The 22,512-nt window shown below is 42.4% G+C and overlaps 2 protein-coding genes and 1 long non-coding RNA gene across 4 annotated transcripts; 1 reads left to right on the top strand and 2 right to left on the bottom strand.

Moving 5' to 3' along the window:
• Positions 1-675: 675 nt before the first annotated feature.
• Positions 676-7,720, bottom strand: chrng (cholinergic receptor, nicotinic, gamma). Its single transcript, XM_082512458.1, has 12 exons — positions 7,627-7,720; positions 6,111-6,247; positions 5,794-5,838; positions 5,577-5,701; positions 4,611-4,766; positions 4,124-4,221; positions 3,798-3,998; positions 2,176-2,290; positions 1,986-2,100; positions 1,618-1,882; positions 1,352-1,485; positions 676-1,244 (listed from the first exon to the last, which is right to left on the bottom strand). Exons 1-12 carry the CDS (start codon positions 7,688-7,690, stop codon positions 1,029-1,031), a joined length of 1,671 nt encoding a protein of 556 aa, XP_082368584.1. The 5' UTR covers positions 7,691-7,720; the 3' UTR covers positions 676-1,028.
• A 1,110-nt stretch (positions 7,721-8,830) lies between these two features.
• On the bottom strand, positions 8,831-21,215 carry prss56 (serine protease 56). 2 transcript variants are annotated; one of them, XM_082513934.1, is made up of 15 exons: positions 21,201-21,215; positions 14,390-14,709; positions 13,011-13,169; positions 12,636-12,890; positions 12,352-12,541; positions 12,141-12,249; positions 11,888-12,044; positions 11,651-11,793; positions 11,388-11,547; positions 11,035-11,223; positions 10,737-10,928; positions 10,468-10,664; positions 9,658-10,189; positions 9,465-9,571; positions 8,831-9,393 (listed from the first exon to the last, which is right to left on the bottom strand). In XM_082513934.1, exons 2-15 carry the CDS (start codon positions 14,487-14,489, stop codon positions 9,220-9,222), a joined length of 2,664 nt encoding a protein of 887 aa, XP_082370060.1. In that variant the 5' UTR covers positions 14,490-14,709; positions 21,201-21,215; the 3' UTR covers positions 8,831-9,219. The 2 variants fall into 2 exon arrangements, with proteins under 2 accessions (XP_082370060.1, XP_082370059.1); XM_082513933.1 differs by lacking the exon at positions 21,201-21,215 and having other exon boundaries at positions 14,390-15,159.
• Positions 20,455-22,313, top strand: LOC309694137. The gene is made up of 3 exons (XR_014272806.1): positions 20,455-20,898; positions 21,148-21,217; positions 22,144-22,313. It is a non-coding gene; the product is annotated as an uncharacterized lncRNA (long non-coding RNA).
• The last annotated feature ends 199 nt before the right edge of the window (positions 22,314-22,512 follow it).

Raw genomic sequence — 22,512 nt, 5'->3', positions numbered from 1 at the left:
GCAATAGCTTAATACTTTTTCACATTCAGATCACACGTTAATATTCCTGTCTCACCCAGCCTGCAGCTGCGAGTAGCAGCTCGCAGCATCAAACCGAAGCTCCCTTGTATAAACATTGATAGCTCAAGAGTTTCTATACTGGCTAAGATCTTCCTGGAGCCTTTACTTATCATGTATTTCCAATAAGAGATTAGAAAGAAAGAAAACAGCACAAAAGAGCATCACAGGCCTGCTTACCATCAGTGTTCACCCTCCACAGACTCGGATCATCTAAGTGTTACGAGCAAGAAACCAGGCGAGCCTTCATGAGTTATCATTATCTGGAGGGACTAAGCCTTCTTACCCCCCGTGTGTTTGTGTGGCTATTCACATAGCAGTGTTTGGCTTTGTGAGTGTTTTCGGACTTCAGCTCCATCTCAAAACGACTCTGTTTCCATCCCAACCAGCCGGATCTGCCTTTTGTTGGGGTAGAAAGGCACCACTCAGTCATGCAATTGAAATGCTTCCAGAGGAGGGGGGCTGTGCAGGATATTTGTGCTTCAGTGGCAGGTTTGGGAGTGGAGGGGTGGGGGCCGAAACTTTCCACTGGCCTCAAAAATGACTCAGTCACAAAAATCATACAATTAAAATGCTTTTATTGATAAAAAGAAAGATTCTCGTACAACGAATGAAATCTGTGGTCGACACCATGTCTCGTGGCTTGTGCCCATAGTTTTGTTAAAAATGAACAGCACTTAGAGCAAACACTGAGATGTAAGTAAGGAGACCATCTTCTACAGCATTAAATGCAACACAAACAATCTCAACAGCCAGGACAGCTGATACAGTATGCATTCACACAATGGTGCAGTGGATTGTACTTGCTTCTGTGATCGTCCGCAGCCCCACAGCAGGCACCTGTGCAGAAAACACATACAGCTGCATCTTCTCCATTCTTTGTATCATAGTCATTAGTGAAAGATCACTAATGAAGGCTGTCAGATTCTCACTCTGGCTAAAGTGATAACATCAAACATTTTCTCCCTGGTTCACCCTAAGGCGTTTGTTTCCATTCCTGCTACAGCAGTAATGTTGTGTAGTGGAGGGAGATACTTCTTTGGATCCCCAGGAAAAGGTGTAGAGGGCGGCTGGTTGAAGTGGCCCATCAAGAAGATGCCAACAGTGCCGATAAAAAACACCAACACCATGACAATAAAGCAGACCCTGTCGATGACACGGGCAACCAGGAACCATTCTTCATTTTCCTGCGGTTGAGTGAGATGATACATTGCTATTAGCTCTGGCATTCCCAACTAAGACCTCATCTAAATGTCCATTGCAAATGTGCAAAGAGTAAAATGGTTAAGCATACACTCTGGAAGTCATTCTGCTGTCTTGCAGTCTCAGCGATGTGTTTGCAGGAGACCACACACTGCTTCAGCTCTGGACTGGCCTTTGCTAGACTATTAACAAGGTGCTGTGCTGTACCCCCCTCCAGCCCATCATCTGGAGTCATATATTCACAAAAAGCCATATATTTACGTGTTATATTTATGCATTTCAAAGGATAACCTAAACTGTCAAAAGTTTTACAAATAATTTAAAAAGAATGTGTAACAAACTCTTTCAAATACTTACGTAGCTTCTCCAGCACTGATTTCATCAATCCATTTCTCCCTCTGAGTTTGTCAAACATGAGCTCAGACCGAGCTGTTTTCATTACGTATTCCTCCGCCTTAGTGATGACAGTGATAGAGCTGCGGCGACGGCAGGGAACCAGGTGGACACCATTCCTGCCTGCAGACACAGTTTCACCATTTCTCATTTCTGATGCATGGCCGGCGTTTGGTGTCCAGGGTTGCATCTGCATCCTAAGTAGGCGAGGCAGGATGTTTAGGAAGATCTGAGGGTGACACGGTGTTTAAGATGAAATCACAGCTAAATAGACGTGTTCCCTTCATTGAGCAGCTTTAAAAGATATTCAAATGATTCAGACACAGCCTCACCTTCCGGACTTTGTCTGCCATTTTGTGAGTGTTTGGGGTTCTCAGGGATACGTTGAGGACTACGACACTGTTTATCACTACCATGGTGGTCACCGACATCACAAACATCAGATACCTGCGGTCAAATGTTCGTATCATTTTCAACACAAACCTAAAACTCTGAGCTGAAATCTGAAAATCAGCCGCTTACTTTCCAATAAGAGGCACCGCTTGAGAAGTCTCTGGAACCTTCTTAGCAATGAGGAAGAGGAACACAGTCTGGCCCAGAAGAGTCACAATAGACATGGTGCACTTCTGACCACCAGCTGTAAAACCAAAACCAGCACTCAGTCAGGGTGGTGCAGTTTTGACCTAATGTATGCATCAACGGCTAGATCGTCACTGTATTTCTATGATCATAGGTCAAAGTATGAATAAAATCCTGACTCACTGTCTACGTACATCAACAGGCACAACATTATGACAGGTAAAGTGAATAACACTAATTATGTCTTCATCATGGCACCTGTTAGTGGATGGGCTATATTAGGGACCAAGTAAACTTTTTGTCTTCAAAGTTGAGGTTAGAAGCAGGAAAAATGTGCAAGCATGAGGATTTGAGCAAGTTTGACAAGGGCCAAATTGTGATGGCTAAACGACTGGGTCAGAGCATCTCATATTTTGCAGCTCTTATGAGTTGTTACTGGTCTGCAGACCAAATGTGGTCCAGGGAAGAAACAGTGGTGAACCAGCAACAAGGTCATAGGCAGCCAAGGCTCACTGACACATGGGCAGCAAAGGCTGGCTCGTGGGGTCCAATCCAGCAGACGAGCTCCTGTAGTTCAAACTGCAGAAGAAGTTCATGCTGGTTCTGATAGAAAAGTGTTAGAATGCACAGTCCATTGTAGCTTGTTGCATATGGGGCTTCAGACCTACATATTCACTCCAAAATTCCTTACAGTTCAATTCAAATACATTTTATTTATATTGCAATTACAACAACAGTCGCCTCAATGTGCTTTAATTGTAAAGACCCTGCAATTATACAAAGAAAACCCCAACAATCAGACAACGCCCTATGAGCAAGCACTTGGTGCCAATGGGAAGGCAAAACTCCCTTTTAAAAGGAAGAAGCATTGCATAGCTGCATGATGCCCCCAGTCTAATGGGCATGTGCACGTCAGAACTGGATCACAGAGCAATAGAAAAAGGTGGCCACGTGTGATGAATCACTTTTTCTTTTACATCACGTGGACGGCCGGGTGTGTGTGCATCACTTACCTGGGAAACACCTGGCACCAAGATGCACTATGGGAAGAAGGTGAACTGGTGGAGGCAGTGTTATGCTTTGAGCAATGTTCTGCTGGGAAACCTTGGGTCCTGCCATCCATGTGGATGTTACTTTGACATATACCACCTATGTAAAGATTGTTGCAGACCATGAAAAAGCTTTCATGGAAACAGTATCCCCTGATGGCTGTGGCCTCGTTCAGCAGGATAGTACTTCCTGACACAAATGTTTCAGGAATACTTTGAGGAGCACAAGAACAGGTTTGAGGTGTTGACTTGGCCTCCAAATTCCCCAGATCTCAGTCCAGTCGAGGATCTGCAGGATGTACTGGACAAACAAGTCCAATTCATGGAGGCCCTGCCATGAAACATTTTAGGACTAAAGGATCTGTTGCTAACATCTTGGTGCCAGATACCAGAGCACACCTTCAGGGCTCTAGTGGAGTCCAGCAAAAGATGGACCACCACAGTACTAGGCAGATAGTCATGATGTTATGCCTGATGGGTTTATGATCACACTTTACACAAAGTAAGAAGAAGAACCTTTGGCAGGTAAGTAGTAGACTAGCAGGCCGAGGGAGGAGAAGAGGACACAGGGAGCAATAATGTTAATGATGTAGAAGACAGGCTTCCTCTGAATGATAAGAAAGAAGACCAGCTCCTGATACTCTAGGTCATCTTTGGTGTACTGAGTGTTGATCACCTTCTTGGCTGGTCTGTGTCTGATAATCCACTCTCCATTCTCTAAAAAACACAAAATAAAAGTCTTTAATAGTCTTTTATCACAAGAAAAAAAGTTTCTTCTTCTTTATATGAACCAATGGATGTCTTTATTGTGTTCACTAATTTCAAATCTATTCTTCAAATACCTGTAAAGGCCTCTGGGTCGATATCCACCCACTCTAATGTGACGTCATCTTCTTTTGTGAGAACCAGCTCGATCTCATTGGCGCTGTAAGTCTGCGAGCTGAACACATGGCACAGAACATGCGGTCAGAGTCGACCAGTCAACACCTTCAAGAGCAAGAAGGTAACATGACTGAAGGAAGCTGATTGCTGTTGATTTAGACACTCTGGATTCTTTTTACATGTCATGCCTTTAATTAAATTTTATTTATATAAGAAGAAATTACATAAAGGGTTGACCCTATAATAATACAGAGAAAACCCCAGCAATGAGAAAACCCCCGATGAGCAAGCACTTGGTGACAGTTCGAAGGCAAAACTCCCTTTTAACAAAATACCTCCGGCAGCACCAGGCTGGGGGAGGGACAACCATCTCCCTTGACCGGTTGGGGGTGACAGACTTGTGATTGCTTGCGTTTTGTACAGATCAAGTCCCATCTGATCTCTTACCGGAAGACCATGGTGCAGTTCTGCCAGTCGAAGGGAAAATAGTTCACAGTGATGGCACAGGCGCTGTGGTAAATAGCAGGAGGCAGCCAGTACACACAGCCATCAGGAGACACCAGTGCATTGCAGTAAAGAGCTACCTCAAAATGTCCATCAATGCTACGGACCAGAAGGAAGATGAGAAAGATGGTGTATGGTTTATCTGCAGTTAATTGCATACATTCGTGCACGCATGCACACATCAGGCCTCATTCATGATTTCACACGTACAGGCTTGTAGATTTATCTTAGATAAGAGAAACTTTACCTGGAAACAAATACATCTGTCATCATAATGTGATAATATGTGTTTTTAAATGGTTGCAATAGTATTAAAAACGAAATCTGCCTCTAACAGTGTGAGAGTGCAGAACCTGAAAGCGCTATCTGAAGTTCACTCATGACTTCTTTTACCTAAACTCTGCCCTTTGCTTCCATTTTTGCACCACTGTGCTTCTCCTCGGCGAGCACAGAGGAAAGGAGATTTTAGAAACACGATGTAATGTTTACCTTTCACTAGGGTTGGTGCAGTTCAAAGAAAACAGAACCGAAGTTTTGTTTAAAAAAAAGGCAGCTACATCTTTGGTGAATGCTTTCTTCGCCTCCCACATGTTGTTTGGTTTACTTTCAAAGTACTTTAGGTGCATTTACAAGGCTTTAAGCAGACTGGTTAGTCCAGAGAAACCTGATTTAACCCACAGGTCTCCTGAATAAACAAATATCAGAATCAACTATGATTTGATGGGTGATTGTATGAATGCATTTTTAATGTTCCCATTTATCCTGAAAATGAATTTATTGTTAATTAATATTTTAGAATGCTTCAACTAACAGCCCAAAAAAGTCCTCAGAGACGTATCATGATGGCTGCCTAACCATTAAAACTCATATCTCAATGGAAAATTCATATCTGAAGGTGGATTCACTCACTTGTTCTCCAGTACAATGTCAGGCAACCAGATGCTTTTGGAGGGGACACGCAGACTAGAGGTGATGTTCCCATACAGAGCTGACCTGGGTGACTGGTCCCATCTCAGCCTGTAGTCGCACCATTGCTACACACAGAAACACTGCAGGTTTGACTTCTTTTCGAATGCATAAACTGGGTATTTTTGAAAGAAGCTAAAAAAGGACCTCCAAAAGTTACCATTTCGATCCAGACGTTGGTGGTCAGGGCCTCCTCCTTTTCATTCTGAGGACACAGTTTGGTAAACATTGCAACCATAGACAATAACCCTCTGAGGTCATTATAGATGATAACCCAACTCTAACCCTAGCCTGTCCTACGTTTTGAAGACGAAAATATTACATTTTTGATGTGTGTCAGTTAGACTTTGCTCATGGCTTGGGAGAATAATTTAATAAAAATAAAAATGATGTATCCTGATTGTCTAATGTGAGAATTAGGGTTTTGGTCAGGGTCATCACTGGCTAATCATACGCACCAGGACAAGCTCTACTCACCAGAGAGATGAGGTTGGTGAGCGTCATCTTGATGGAGACTTTAGTGATGTCTCCACTCTTCTCCATGGGCCGAACGTTCTTGTTGTAGCCCTTCATCAAATCCTTAAACAGCTCCCTTTCAAGGTTGGCTGCCGAGGCTGCGCACAAGAACATGAACAGCCACGACAAAGCAGGTTGATTTAAAGGGTCGATCTGCGCATTTTTATAGCAGGTAAAATAGCCAGACAATCCAAAAAGCTGTGGGAATCAGCAAATAAAGATAGTAAGTTGTAAAAGATTTGAATTCGACTGATCTTCTGGTCAAGATCTTCTCAGGCACGTCCAGATGTCTTCCAGTACATCTGATTTTATTTTTGTAACTTGTTAGAGACACAAATGCAAGGGGACACAATGGAACTTCTATGAAGTGAAGCAGATGTAGCATCCGTGCTGAAATAAGTCCAGAAGTCTTGTGTAGAGATTTTTATGTTTATGTGATGATGCCCGCAGCTTTTCGATCGTATCTCTTGCATTGTCTGCTCGTCATAAGGAATATTTGCTCCATAGTTGCATCAGCTCTACTGTGACGTTTGAGATTACAACATGGTTACCACGGTTTCGATTTGTGGCAAAATTATTAACAAACAGCCTGCTTTAAAAACTGGATGAAAGAAGTTAGTATATAGGAGGTATGGGCATTTGATTAAAAATGCTATTGAGCTGCATGATGGGAAATGTAGGCTTCAGAACTTATTAAGCCAGAAGATTAGGTATCTCTACTTACTTCTTTCATCTCCCCAACATTATGGAAGCCTAACAAAAAAACTGCTGAAGTGCACGGGTAAAAACAGTCTCTCGTGAATGTTTTGACAAAGTTTAATTTCCCAGAGAAACTTTGTCGTAATAATCAAATGATCAATGAAGAGACAACTACATTATAAAAATATTTGTTTTGTAAAAACCACCAGCGCACAAAAGATTATTTCAGTTTACTAACAAACTGGAAAAATAACAAAAAACAAAAAAAGTTATTAAAAACAATTTCAAACTGTCTTATGGAGGAAAGCTTTTAATTGTCCTTTGGTGCCCGAGAAAACAAAGTAGTAATGACTATTAAAATTTATATTTCAAATATTCAATAATTTTTTAAAAATGTAGTTACCAGACTAATAGTCGACTGTGAAAGAGAACACATGTATAGTATCAGCATAACAAAATGAGTGGGACTGTGTGCACTGACAAATGTATATTAGATCTTTTAGATAGAACAGATGTTTTGAGATTTACCAGTGAAAATGCCAACAACACATGGTCTGTACAGTCTGGTGATCAGTGCTTTTCAGTGTACTGCACTTTGTTTGAATGCAAACACAGTGAGAATTAGTGAAAATAATAGACTGCTAAAAAAAAAGCATATTGTTTCTAAGCAACACTCAGCAGCATCTTTGGTCTTCAAAAACAACAGCATGCAAATCACAGCAACAAGAAACCCAAACTGCTTCCCTCAAACTGTGCAGTGGCTCCTTAGTGTTCCTACCTGTGGCACAAAACACCAACACTCCAATAAAGAGTGGCAGAGTGCACGGAGCTCCAAAGTCCATCAGCGTGTCTTTGTGCAGTGCTGTCCCAGACAAACCCTCAACCACTAATGTGACACGCACGGACTCGGGCACCCGTGTGTGCTTCCCACCAGAGGTCGAAGCTCGGGTTGACGGGAAGGCTGAAGGTTGGGGGTTGGTGACTGGGTGATTGTTAGGGTAAAATCCAAAAGTGGATTTCCAGCACGGCATAGCCAGCTGTCACACAGACACACACCCATAGTGTGAGCATTGTACTCTGTCCATGGCTGCCCTCCAGTGTTAAACATGTCGCATTATAATTCTGTTCGGTGCACCTGTCTATTGTTGCTCAGTTACATGAACGCAATTCTCTGTAATGAACTCAAAGCACACTCGGCCCAGCACTGATATCTAAAACTCTCAGTTTTATAGTCTCAGTTAAATCTATTCTTTACAACAGAGGGATTAAACAGATCTGGTGTTAAAGAGAGAAAGAGCACAACAAGCCAGAAACTAAAAAAAACTGACAAACAGCAGAGAAGACAACAGGTCTTGTCCATTTACAGCACAGCGTCTGTGATGAGTGGCCAGGCCCTGGATGCCAGCACATTTGTGTCCTGTCATGACTTGTGTGTGTGTACGTGCATGTTTGTCACAAAAATACACACACTTAAGCACGCAGGTCAAAAGCAGGAGTTAATGTGATGTAACAGAGGTATGTATCTGTGTTTACTCAGCTGTCTTGCCCCTGTATGTTCCTTTTCTGGGAAATTACCTGTCTGTGATCACAACGTTAAGTACCGGTTTAATTCAACCGATTGTTTAAAGACTCAAATACAGGATTAGAGAAGCAAAAGTCAACACAAAGCAATAATGGGGGCCTGTTTGCTGCTCAAAGAGTGCCACTTCCTTTAAACTTGCCAGTTGTGGATAATGACAGACAATAAGAGACTCTAGAGGGTGGTGTATTTCTGGATCCTGTTAAGAAGAGAAATCACGGAGGTTCTTGTCATCACAGTAACAGCTGCTGCACTGACCGTAAAGCTCTGCTCAAAGGGTGAAACCAATGAATGTGGGGTCACAAAGACGGGAAGATCAGAAGCTGCATTACTGCTAACTCAATCTTTCCTTACAATAAACACAGCATCCCATAACATTAATAACTTTTTTATTTATAGACCTTAATTTTTGTTTTGTTTTTTTACAAAAATACAAATACTTTTCTCTATACAAATAAATATTACAAGAATAAACATTACATAATATATATAGCACGTATGTGCTTTACAAGAGGCTCAACCTTTGTAAAAGACAATATGAATAACTTATCATTTTTGTTCGGGTTCATACGTTAGACAAGGCTGCGTCTACAACCACATACAAAAGCTTGTGGTGTGACCGGTGGTCAGTAAGTGGGTTGATACATTCATGTTTTTCGTTTAGAGTCAGGAAACAGCAGAGGCAAGAAGTAAAGTCTGTGCGCGCTTTCAACGCATCTGTCTGTTAAAAGCTTCTCAGTTGACTTGGAGAGGCTTTCTGCCATCATCTCTCCTTTTTAGCGTTGGCAGCAGTTACGACTTGAGAGCCTCCAGTGCCAAAGCGATGATCCTCGGCACGCTGCGGTAGAAAGAATCGTTTTCTAGGCCCACAAGACTGTAGAAGGTCAAAGGTCGTCCTCCAACTACAGCTCTGACCCGCGCTTGGTAAAGTCCTCGGTCATTCTTGGAGCCCAGATCAACTAACACCTGAAGAAAGGAGAGAGCTCATTAAAAGGCTGTTTCAAAAAGAATATTGCATGCATCTTACTGGGACTTACCTCCTGGAAGTTCATGTGGAGATTCTTGCTCGGGATGTTTAACACCCAGCTGTAAGAGTCTCTGACTTGGCTGACTTTCTGTGAAGACTCTCTCACTCCAGGACAAACTACAGGGGGGAAACAAACACACTTGAGCACATGCATTTTGGAATATATGTAATGAAACTTGTCTGAATAAAGATGTGGCACACACTTTTCATGTTGGCGCCGGTCGTTTGCCTCCTGTGAACAAGGCTCCTGTATTTTCTGTGAAGAATTAAAGGCTTGACAGCAGCCTGTCTGAGGTCAGCGGTCTCTGTGGGCGCGCTCTCAGTGACTGGCTGGAGAACAGTTGTTGACTCTGTGCTGTCTCCATTCTCAGAAAATGTCAAATCCTCTGACGCGCCTCTCCGTTTTTCATTAGCAGTAGCTTCTTCACTAAATGAGCTTTCACTCTGCGATCCTGCTTCTGTGGCAATCCTACTTTGTGCCTTTAAATTCTTAACATCATTTATGAACGCTGTCAGAAGTGACCAAGGCTTCTGTGATACCCAGGAAGACGAGGGTGGGTGGGTGTGGTCCGGCGCTCCAGTGGATGGAGTAAAGACAGACGGAGACTCCTCGTGAAGGTAGACTGTGTCCAAGTGCAGGATGGGAGGAGCAGCTCTGGAGTCCAGTTTGGAACGCAGAGCTGAGATGATGGATTGATATTCTCCCTCGAGCTGCTGCAGAAAGGAGTCCTGTGTCTGGAGACATTAAAAATAGATTTTGATGTTCAGATTAAGCTGAAATTAAAACATACGGAAACAAAGTGAAGCCGTAGCTGAAAGAAACTCACATTAACCCTCCCTAGGTTTGATTTTCATTGTTTTATCTTACTGGGATTTGTTTTGTGCTGTAATTAACCACAGTTTACTTTGTACACATGCAGTTATTCATTAAATTAAACACATATACAATTCAAATTGTCGTCTGTGTAAGATAAACCATGCATCACTTTATTCTTGAGCATTAAACAGCGCACCTGCAAGAAAAGGTTGTCCTCCTGCTTCCTGATTTTGGAGGAGATATCTGTGTCAGGGTTTTGTTCATCCACATCATCGGCCATGCTTCTCAGATATTTCTCCCAGTCATCCACCAACGCCCCGACGTCTGTGAATAAGGCTGGGGGAACTGGAGAAGGGCCTTCCTCTGCTGGCACCACAGCACCACCTAGCTGTTCTGCAAGTAATAAAACACCTGTTACAGCAGCAAGCAGCAAAACATGACAGGCATCCTCTGTCAGTCATGTACCTTCAATCTGTTTAAGACTGTGGCTCAGGCCTAGGTCCCGCCTCTCTCTGGTGTGAGTGAAAGCTGTGCTGTAGATATGCTCCACAAGCTGAGGCAGAGTCTGGGTGAAGAAAGTCAAGTCCACTTTGTCCCTGATGTAGTCCTCGGCCCTCTGGAGCAAGTCCAGCAGGGTCTGCAAGAATGAGTGCAACTCTAGATGATGGAGAGAGAATGAAAGATCAGAAAACTCAGCGCAAACAGTATATCAGGTATTTGTTGTACATTCATGAAGCCAGGCGTTTCAAATAAAAGTACTCACGGCATTTCTTGAAGCGGGTGAGGCATTTGTCCTCGGCCAGTCGGCTGCAAGCGCTGGCAGACTGACCAGAAGGACAGGTCAGTTTATAGAAGCGACACAGAGAGCTGAACTCTGACCTCTGTTCTTCTTCTGTCATTTCAGTTGTCTTTAGAAGCTCTGGACATGTAGGCTCACGGCTCCCAAATGACTCTAAAAAGAAGAAGTAGAAGTGATGATTTCATGATGAAGTGCAGTACGTCAGTATTACGGAGTAGCCACTGATAGTACTTTTCAAATTACTCAGATGAGTTTACTTTTACGGTAAAGCGAGGTTATGTCAGATTACTTTATATTGATATAAATACACAACTTACTTTGTATCTCTGCCTGAATCCAGTCAGAGAAGGCAGACACCCGCGTATAAACGCCGGGCTTGCCTTTCTCTCCACAGCCGTCTCCCCAGGATGTGATGCCATGGAGCTGAAATCGACCAGATATTCGGTCCTGGTAGATCAGGGGGCCGCCAGAATCTCCCTGCAGATGATAGTTTATGGTTTGCAATGAATTAAAGTGGTGCCACTTCAGTAACTGATAAAGATAATTCAAAAAGAAAACCCAGAAATTCTAATGTGCCCACCTGACAAGAGTCTATGCCTCCAGAAAGATAACCAGCACAAAGCATAGTGTTGGTGACCAGTTCTTTGCCAAGAGCACTCTTACAGGTGCTTTGAGGCAGCAGGGGCACCTTGGCCTCCATCACCACATCAGCAGATGGGCCATCTGTGGACAAAAATACACCATTATTGATTTGGTAGGATACAAAAATAAGTTGAGGCTAGCATGACACAGTGTGTCTATAGGATACTGAACTCACCTTCATAGAGGGAGCCCCAGCCTGCCACCAGACACGGGCTGCCAGTGGGGGGCTCCATACCAGAAGGAAGACACACTGGGGTGACGTGTTGAGACAGGACCACTGGAGAAGTCAGCTCCACCAGTGCTATATCATTGTTAAATGTCTTTGGGTTGAACTGCAGAGACGTGACAGACCTGTTATTGCCCCTGATCAATAAATCGGTGATTAATTAAAATACTAAAAGCTATGATCCCGCACGTTGGATTTTTACCTTCGGATGGGGGATGACGCGATTCACTTTGAGAACCTGTTCATCAGGGTCAGTCTTGGTGATGTCGAACTCACCTACGACAGCGGTCCAGTAGCTCTCGCTACGGCTGCTGCAGAGGTCAAAAGACAGTTTTAACAAATGCTAAATGCTGTGAATTTGACTACTATCTCATCTGTCTTTGCAAAGAAAATAGTCACACATGCACACTAACCCAGCAAAACAATGTGCGGCAGTGACCACCCAGGAGCTGTCCACCAGAACCCCTCCACACATCAAGGCACCATCCAGCTGCAGGTTAACCAGCCAGGGCCAGCTGCCTGGAGGTGCAGGAGAGCCGCCCACAATCCTGGAGCGAGGCTGCGTAACATTTTGCACTGTGGCTGACCTCTGACCGCACACTGCTGCTGGGACAGAGAACAGGCATCGCTGGTGAAAAACGATGCAAAGCAATTAAATCTAATGCCTCTGCGTGTGTAAAAAGATGTCTCCGCTCACCCTGTGCGTGCGTCTGCATAGCCGGTTCCAGGTTCTGCATTGTGTTGAGCAGGCTGCACTGGAGGACGCGAGCGCTGCAGCTCTCCCCCATGACCCTGATGCAGCTCTCCGTGTCCGCCTCACCAGGTGGGCAGCGATGCTGATAGTACGCACAGGCCTGACTCAGAGCCCAGCTCCTCTCCGCCTCACCTTGAAGCTTCTGGGCCTTACTGATGACCTCACAGCTAGGCTCTGATAGAGCATTGGAAGAAGACGCTGTTGACAAGAAGGGGACATCTAAGACACACCAAGATATAGCGGTGGTGGAGCGGTGACTCGATGTGACTAAAAGGTGATCAGGATTGAACAGGCAAGTAAGCATGATGTTGCACTCACAGCAGGACCCTGACAGCTGTCCGCAGTTCTGAAACAGACAGGGAACACAACCCCGGCAGCTGGCTTCAGCCCGGCTTCTCTCAGACGTTGCACGCTCAAGAGTGGATAGAGCACTGGCCATGGCTGCTTCCAGCACAACAGTGCCCCGATCAGACAGAGCTGCAGGAAGGACAGGAAGAAAAAGAAAAGAAGAGAAAGGAAAGGTGCAAGAAAAGAGAAGAAAATACAGATGAGCAACATAAATCAGCCAAGCCGATGTGCAATGACATACGCTGATATTTGCCTCCAAGGTCCAGAACTGCACTGGGATGAATTCCAAACTCAATCAGTTCTACTGTGAGATTTTATTTCCTGAACACATATGCAGAGACTTGTTTGCATTATTATCAATAAAATGACCCAATTTTTGTTTTGAGGAGAAGTTTGTGGCAGTGATTTTAAAAAGAAGGACATCTAGGTCATCATAAGGAAGACAGTCATTTGCTGTGGGAACACAGTGTATGTAAGCATTAACATGAATTGGTGCAGCTTTCTGGTATGTGTGTGAGTAGCCCCCTTTTTTCTCATGCTGCTCTTTGAGCTCATTGGCAGCATTTTGGGGAAGCTAGCTCACGCTCAGCGCCCTGGTGAGTCTTCTACAGACACACTTCAATCGGGCTGCCGACCCTGCTGCCCCCCTCTGTGCCGCAAAACATCACAGGATATGCCAGTAACAACAACAATACTGATTGAAGATTTAATTAGAAGGCCAAGGCTGAGCGGGCAGAGGCTGGTGGGCAGGGACAGGCCCTAAGGGCACAGGCTGGCAGCCCCGGGGCCGTTGGGACCCATAGTCCCGTGTTCCAATCACACTGCCATCACCAGTCACTTGCATGAAGGCTCTGCTGTACTCAGCACCTCAACCAGAGAAGGCCAGAGGCCCCTCAACACTGTGCTCTACTGTAGGATTTAAAGGTCACACAGCACTAATAAAATTAATTTAAACAACTGTTTGCTGCTTCAAACAGGTCCTGAAGAGTAGTGCTGAAATTGGTCAGTACTCATTATTTACATTTGTGCTCTTTACAATGTGTTGTTTTCAAGCATTGAAGTTAAAAATCCATGAAAGCAAAACTTTAGATTTTTTTATTAGATGTGTACATGTGCCAAACTGAAGGTGAATCTCACTCAGACTAGCAATATCCCCAGATGTTTCTTCTTGTGTTTGACTCACTGAGAGGTATTAATGCTTTAAGCATTACTATTTGTTTTCTGCAAGAGACACATTTGCTACTGAAGCCATCTGACATAAGCTCTCCTAAATATAGTCACAGATAGCTACAGCTGTGACCACTCTTAACACAAACTGCCATCAATGAGAAATGATGGGTCAGTTTTACCTTTAAGAGCACTCTGGGGCATCCTGTAGACCTCTCTTCCTGTTGGGGCTCCCAGCAAGCAGTCCAGCCCCATAAGCAGCAGTGACACCAGCAGCGGCATGCTGTCAGAGCATCAGACCTCCACTCCACAGTGGCAAGAAGCAGGCAGGCAAGAGACACACAGAACGACTGAAGAGGATGCAGATGAGCTGGAGATGAGTCTGCAGTGTTTCCAGGTCCTTGTTGTCTGGCAGCTCTATGCATTCACTAACTGTCTCCCTCCTCCTGACTCTCTGGGCTCTTTCCCAAACTGTGGTGCAGGGCATCTGTCTGTAAGTTTACTTAGAGGAACAATAGATGCCTGGAGTAGTCCCTGGTATATATAGAGCCCTCAGGGGACCACAAGCAAGAGGGAGGGGGTAGAGGATAGGAAAGAGAGGGAGAGGGAGGGAGAAATGCTCCCATGGCCAATACACAAACAGATGAATTCATTAAGACTGTGACAGCAAATCGGGCGCAACTTGCCAAGGCTGGACATTACAAAGAGGCTTGGTTCTATGAAAGAAGACCGAGTGAGGGAGCGAGAGAGATACAGAGGAGGGGGGGAAGAAGAGCGATTGGCTGGGCTTTGAGGAAGGGGGTGTTGTCTGAATTAATGCGATAGAAAGAGGGAGAAAGTTATACAGTTAAGGATAGTAAATGATGCAGAGTATAAGCATCTAAACCAAAGAGTCATAGTATTGCAGGAGGAAGCAGGAAACAGAGGGAGGCTGAGTGTGAGAGAGCAGGAGCGAGGGAGAGGGAAGTGTCTGCCATTGCCCATGCCCCTCAAAGAGGGCATTGTCCCAGGCGTCCCTCTGAGGATGGCCACATCAAAGCCGTCCTCCGGGCATCACTTGGATGCCGCCTCCATTGATCACTTACAGTCTTTTATCCCCCCCATTAAAATATTGTCAGTTCACATCACTTTTGTCTTTCTCTGCTGAACTTTGCTTTTGTTACATAAAGATACAGTAAAAGACTGCTCAGGAACATGATGTATTTTTTAAAGAAAAAGAGAAATCCTTGATTAAGACCACAACTTGAATTATGTTGTAGATTATGGTGATATTCTCACCCGCCAAAACAATAGGGGCACGTTAAAAGTCAGAACAATTTCCTACTACATAGACATGTTACATTATAAACTTTTTTTAAATGAATATTTATAGGTTTTTGAGAAAATGCCACACAGGGCAAGCAATAAGATTTTGTGAAATGTAAGGGATAAAACTACGGAAGAGGATTAGGGCCACTGGAAAAAAATCTGAGAAAAAAGTCAGAATTCTGACTTTAATCTCAGAATTCAGGAAAAGAAAAAAAAAAAAGACGTGCCCACTTTTTTTCCCCTAATCCTCTTCAGTATAAAACTGTTATGTAAAAATATTAGATGAATAAATCAACAGGACTATGCCCCCTATTAAAAAAAACAAGGTTAATGCAGCATAAAGGCAGTGGTTAAGTGACGTCATTAGTTGCAGTTGTACAGTGTAGACTCAGGAGCATAAACAATAAATGCTAAGTGTCGCTAAGTGATATCTAAAGATGAGAACAATCATTTTAAGGCTATTCCAGCTGTTAAAATCTGGAAAAAAACAGCTATACTGTTTCATCTGATGTAGGCATAGTCCCAAATCCCTGTAGTGGAGCTAACATGCTCACTAATTTAATCTATTTTTAAGCTGGATCTGTTCTACTTTTAACTTACACTTTATGTTTAGAAATAAATAATCAGCTTACCATTTATCAGTTGTGGTTAGAAAACTGCTTCAACCATTTATCCATAACTACTGGCTTGAGTTAAACCATTTGTCTACTAATTGTTGTTACTACTAATCAATTTAACAGCTAGCTGTTAAGCTAGTTTAAGCACTTGTAGCAGTTTCCATCCCATCAACAATTTCAGCTGATTGCCACACTTTAAGTGGGCTGTTTCAGCTGTTTCTATAACTTCTTTTGACCATTACCGATCATTTTAAATCAGATATGTATTTATTTTCGTGGTCAGTGTTTTCTTTTTGTCATTTATTTATTTATTAACCATTTAGCTCAAATCTGTTAAGGTCCACTGATTGAGCTAATTTCTCACCCAACTCCAGCTACTGCACATGTACCACCTGAGTTGCCTGCTTTAACTTCTGGTTGTGAATGAGGCTTTTCCAGCCTTAGGTGCCACCAGTGACTATACAGCTGACTACCCAGCCATTAGGCCAGAGTACTTAAGGCCACAGAGAGGCGAGCTCCAGTACTAGAGCGCCTTTGTGTTGCAGCTTGTGAGCTGTGTGTGTGTTTTGGCAAGGAGGGTGTTTTGGCAATTTTCAACTGTTTTGACTTACTCTTTTGATCAGCTTCTAGGTTTTGTTGGGCTTTTCTTCTTTTGATCGTGATAGCAGCTTTTGTTTGATTACTTAGTAAGAAAAATGTATTTAATTGGCTAATTTACCCTCATGTCTCCTTTTTCAAACTGAACAAGTTGTGTTGCTTTCCCCCCATTACCTTAGCTTCCTGGGGTATAACAACCAACTTTAGTAGTTTTTAAGAGTGATTATATTGAATAAAAACAAAATTCAACATGTTCTGACAACATGGAGCCACAGTCTAGATGGACGGACAAAGTGGTCTCTGCTGACAAACCCAAAGGAGGAGTACAAATTGGAGTCAACTCTGAGCCAACTAACCGGCTGAACGATAAAAAGAGCGGCTGCCCAATCTAGCAGAGCATTATCAAAGAGGGCCGTCCACTGCTGCCACAACCCAGCCCTGACAGTTCACACTGACAGCATTATATACTATGTGTTAGTGTGTGACTGTGTGTTTATGTTTCAAAGCTTCTGCTTACGTAAGTTCAAACACTGGAAAACCGCAAACAGTCAAATATGAAAACACGAGACTTTAAAAACCACTCTGAGTTAAACAAACTGCGCTAATTGCACTTCTTCTTTTTCAAGCTTTGCTTAGACATTTGTTAATGTGCATATGTTTTGTGGTACTCATTGTGCTCCAGCCCCCTGTATGCACTCGTGCGGCATGATGAGATCAGAGAGCAGGTTCGGGAGGAGCAGAGCGGGACTGAACAAACGGGCGGCACTCTTTCATCCCTTCCCCATTTGCTGTTGATGTCCTTTGATTAATTTGCCTTTTGATGAATCTTCCTTCATCTATCTACCAAACATGGAGCGCTCTCTTTTTTCCCCCTGCCAACTTCTACATCTGTGATGTTCTGTTCTCCAACGGTTCCTTTGACACATTTCAGGATCTTCAGTTCAAGGCAAAGGTTTTGTCATTCTGCTTGTTGTTATTGGGATCTATGAGTGTGAAAGAAGAAAGAAAGAAAGAAGCTTTGCAGGACTCTGTGTAGTCATGTGAGAAACTAAGCACACCCCAGCTTCATGAGCAACTTGAAGCAATCATTCACTGTGTATCTATCAGTCTCTCACATGGTTGTGTAGAAATTTTTCCCACTGTGCCTTTCAGTGTTGCTTCTTTTCATTGAGCTTTACAGACATTCACCTATGTACAGATCTCCAGTATTTCAATCAGGCTGAGGCCTGATTTGCTGCTGTGCATGGGATCATTGTCCTTTGTATTTTAATTTGGGCCAACCTTTAGCTCTCAGACAGAACGCCTCACATTTGACTCTAGAATCTTTTAGTTTAACACTGTAAAGTGCTGTGGCTGCAAAATAAGCCCAAATCAACATCCCTCCACTACTGTGCTTGACAGCTGATGTGATTTGTGCTGGTACGCAGTATTTGATTTCTTTTCCAAATGTGGCACTGTGCACCATGACCAAACATCTTCACTTTGATCTCATCTATCCATAAGACATTTTTTTTTCTCTTTAGGAGGCTTTCTGCTGACAATCCTTCCAAACAAGCTTGTTCAGTCTTTTTCTAACTGCTGTCATGAACTTTAACATTTAACGTGCTAACTGAGGCATGTAGAGTCTGAGATACGGCTCATGTTTTGCAGTTTCTCTGAACACTGCATGGGTGAATATGCTGAGATGTCCACTCCTGGAAAAACTGGCGACTCTCTTGAATGTTTTCCATTTGTGAATACTATTTCTCACTATAGAATTATGGCCTTCGGATGGCTTGGAAATGGCCTTATAACCCTTCCTATTTAAGATCAATAATGAAGTATTTCCTACTCAGTGTTGTGTTAGCACACACTTGAATATTTTAGACCAGCAAACTGCCTCTGCTTTTATAGAGGTGGTCACCTAAGCTGATGAACAGTGAATCAAGAGCATTTGATTAGCAGCTCTGGGCTTTAATTAAATTAATTAAATTAAATTAAAACTGCAGCACTCAACCAGACAGTGGGCGGAAATTTCACTTTTCTGTGACGCAATAAAGACAGGATTTAAACAGTATTTTTAAAACTGCTTTTTATTATTATCACATAACAAACAAAATTAAGATCAGATTGTGGTCTAGTGAATAAATGACTACTTTAAGATTGTTAGCTTCCCCAGGTTTCAGGACAGATCAGTGTAGCTGGTATAGTTTTAGGACCTGCTGGCATTTAAGGTTATTCAGTGGTCTACATCTGTCTCAGGCCTTCAGTGAAGCACTGACTAAAATATATTTCTCTGCAATCGATATTAAAAGCACCACACTCCTCAGGAGAGTAATGTTTTATTGAGGAAATATGAGAGGTCTGTTAGAAGCAGCAAGGAATATACTAGCTTCTCTGCAGAAATTCACATGGATGCACATCATCTGCTGAACAGTTCACAAATGATTTACTGAGGGGTTCACAGGCTTTTCTGTGGTTGGCTGCTTGAGCAGGTTACATTGAGAAAACGCACAATGCACAGCACAGCACAAACTCACACTACAATGCGACATTAACAACAATCGTGTTGAAAAACTCCCAGGTATTGTGTTCAGTTATGAAACCATTCCCCCCCCCATTGTCTCGGGCCGAAAACAATTGAAATCTAGGTCAGTGGGGTACGCAAGGGAGAAGAGGTTCCCAACATTTCAGCACAGACAGACACTTGAACCTCATGACAATAGTCAAGCAGAAGCAGCTCGTCTGCACAGGCCTGTCATTGTTAGACATGTTGTTAATTAGATCTATTATGACCTCAACAATCACATTAACTGCCATTAAGTTCACATTAACCACCAACTGTTCGATAATGAAATCTCCAATTTACGTAAATGGAGTGAGAATGATGACATGGCTGATTAAGTTTATGTGGAAACATAGCTCAGATCATCTTTCCTGATAATAATTCAACCACGCACCCATGATCTTCTCATAAAATATTGCATTTTTAGGGAAATAGATGGAGTTGTTAAAAGAGTGGCACGGAGATATAAAACTGTGCTTAGCTATGGTTTGAAATTGGATACTCTGAATCTGTATCTTTGACCTTGGAGCCACATGTGAGGGGTGAAAAGCTTTTTCTTTCAGTCACCCTTTGCTAAATGCTTTGAAACTACTTAGCATCTTCTGGTTCATGTACCTGCAGGGAACGGGCAGTCTGTCTCTAAAATGTGTATTTCTCTGTGCTGCGTGCTTTGGGCTCCTGATCACTGAAATAAGGCCACAGTTTGTTGCATCAAAAACGAAAAAAGACTAGCAGCCAGCTGAAAAAGGAGACAGGCTGCAAGAAGAGAATCCACAAGCAGCAGCTTTGTAAAGACTGACATCTAGTGTCACAGCAGTGAAACCTCCTGTTTTAATAGCTCTGCAGTTCAGTCTGGTAGAGTATTTACCCTCTGCTAAGATCCAGTTCAATTTATAATCTTCAGTTTTTATATAACAGAAACCGAAAAAACAAAACTACTTATATAAGATCGTGTTAGATATTTAAAGCCTGTAAGTGACTGTGTTCCTTAGACTATATTGATAAAAATAATAAAGTAAGAAACTGCTTTTGCTTTGAATTGTTAATACAAAGTTACTTAACTGGCCAATGTCATTATTCTTATTTTAAGCTTCTTCAAAGAAATCCATCTTTACTTCTACAGCTAACTAGCTTAAGCTGTTAGCTTGTATGCTTTCCTCCAGCTTCGGCATCTTTGGACTCTGCAAAGCTTTCAGCTTCTTCTGATCCAACACTTTAGGCTGGATTAATTTCTGTTGTTTTAGATCTGCTGTATTAATAAAATGGAGTTAGCCTGACAGTTAATATGAATCGGTTATTATATGCAGACATTTAATACTTCACGTTTTTCCATTTCAATAAAATAATTCTTTTCAGTTTAGGTGTACTCAATATATTATTTGAATGGCTGAATATAGTCTATATCGGTCAGCTAAAGGAGCAACTAGAATCATCGCAGCTAAGTAGCTAAGCTAGCCTAGCTAATAAGCTAGCTAGCTGTAGAAACATCATAGGGATTTTTTAATTACTGTTTGGTTGCTCAAGTGTGATCATTTATTTAAAATGCAACATATTAATAACATTTTTACATTTACATTTTCACACAATTTCAGTTATACTGGATTTAAAGGCACAGGGAAGAAAGGTTAGCCAGATCACCCCATGCTCTCTCCCTATACCTGCCTTTGTGTTTCTGTTGTACAATTCACAAGCAAAAAAAAGAGTTTTAGCAATGTACTCGTATTCATCATAAATAAATCCAAATATGGCATTTTAATATGTGCTTATTGGATGCACCATTTAATTAATTTAATGATAAAGAATGATGCAATATAAAAAACAGACAGTATTGTACAGTGTCTCATGTCTTCCCATGAACATCAAAAACAAACAGAGTGCTCTTCAGGTGAACTATCAGGAGATGGTACTCTACTATGCTGACCTTACCTGCTTCCTTTCTCTTTGTATGTATCTGCTTTTCTGTCTCATACACACACACACACACACACACACACACACACACACACACACACACACACACACACACCTGTACCACATTGAACTGCCAAAAAGTAGTGGATAAAACTAAGCAAATAAACAAATAATCAATAAAACGAATACAGTTACTTGTCTTGCAAAATGTTCTATCTATATATCTGCTTACATATATGACATTAAGTTTAGCAGTGACAGAAATGTTTTCATTTTTTAAGTTTCTTTAATCAGCATTTTTTTTGTGACGCTCTGCCAGGCCTTTTCTGCAGCTGTTTTTTGCTGCTTGTTAGTGAGTCTCTCTGCTTACAGTTTCGCAAACAGTAAAAGACGTCCAAGCTTTAAGATTGTTACATTTCTTTGCTTAAAGAAGCCCCTGGTTCAGTTTGTCACTATCCCCCTGTGTTGTGTGGCGCCACACTATCACTTTTGCAGCAGTTGACTGAATCTGATCAGCGATTAATGCCCTAAATTTAGTTTCATGAATATTAGAATTTGCATCATTAGTGAACATTAGTGACCCAGTTCCATTTGCAGTCATTCTTTCCCTCTGCACACTCTTCCCATTATTTTTAGTTAAAGTTCATCCATTTTCACCTGGCAGTTTAATCAGGCCTTTCTGTTCTTGAGTTACAGGTTTGCATCCTGAACTAAAACCTCTTTACATTCATGAAGGCGCCTCTCATACTTATATAACAATGAGCTTAATTTGCATAGCTAGAGTTTCTGTCAAATTCAAAACTCCAGAACTTTTACTGCTTTCACTGTCTAACTAGATATGAACCCAACTGTGATGCTCTTTTAACACATTTTTAATACTTTTTAAAATTCTGTAAAATTTATATTTCAAACCATGGTCTCAGATGACAGATTGAATTAATTTTTTAATTCTTTGCAGTGTTAGACCCACTGAAATGTAGACTGGAGGACAAAAACCTGTTCCTTCCTTGGTGTCACCTCCCCATGCCTACTGCTGCTTCTGACTGACCTGTTGGGAGAGGCAGAACACATCACCCCCCCCCCCCCCCCTTTCTCTCCCTAGCCAAACCATTAGCCATGAATTATGGTGCTGCTACCATCACGGCCAATTGTCTGGATGAAAAGCAGGCTCTGCCTCACTTACCGATCTGAGCTTTTGCCTCAACATCAGGTTCCCGATCATAGTTTCCGATCATCCCCTTGGCTCAAGTCAAAGCAGGTAAGCAAATGACATTTCACATAACAGGAAATGTGGGTTCGTGTGGAGATGCATGCTGGTGATTGATAG

This window comes from Aulonocara stuartgranti (assembly GCF_965226115.1).
Source record: "Aulonocara stuartgranti genome assembly, chromosome: 18".
Classification (NCBI taxonomy): Eukaryota; Metazoa; Chordata; class Actinopteri; order Cichliformes; family Cichlidae; genus Aulonocara; species Aulonocara stuartgranti.
The sequence above is the reverse complement of the archived record's forward strand: the minus strand, read 5'-3'. Positions and strand labels throughout refer to the sequence as shown.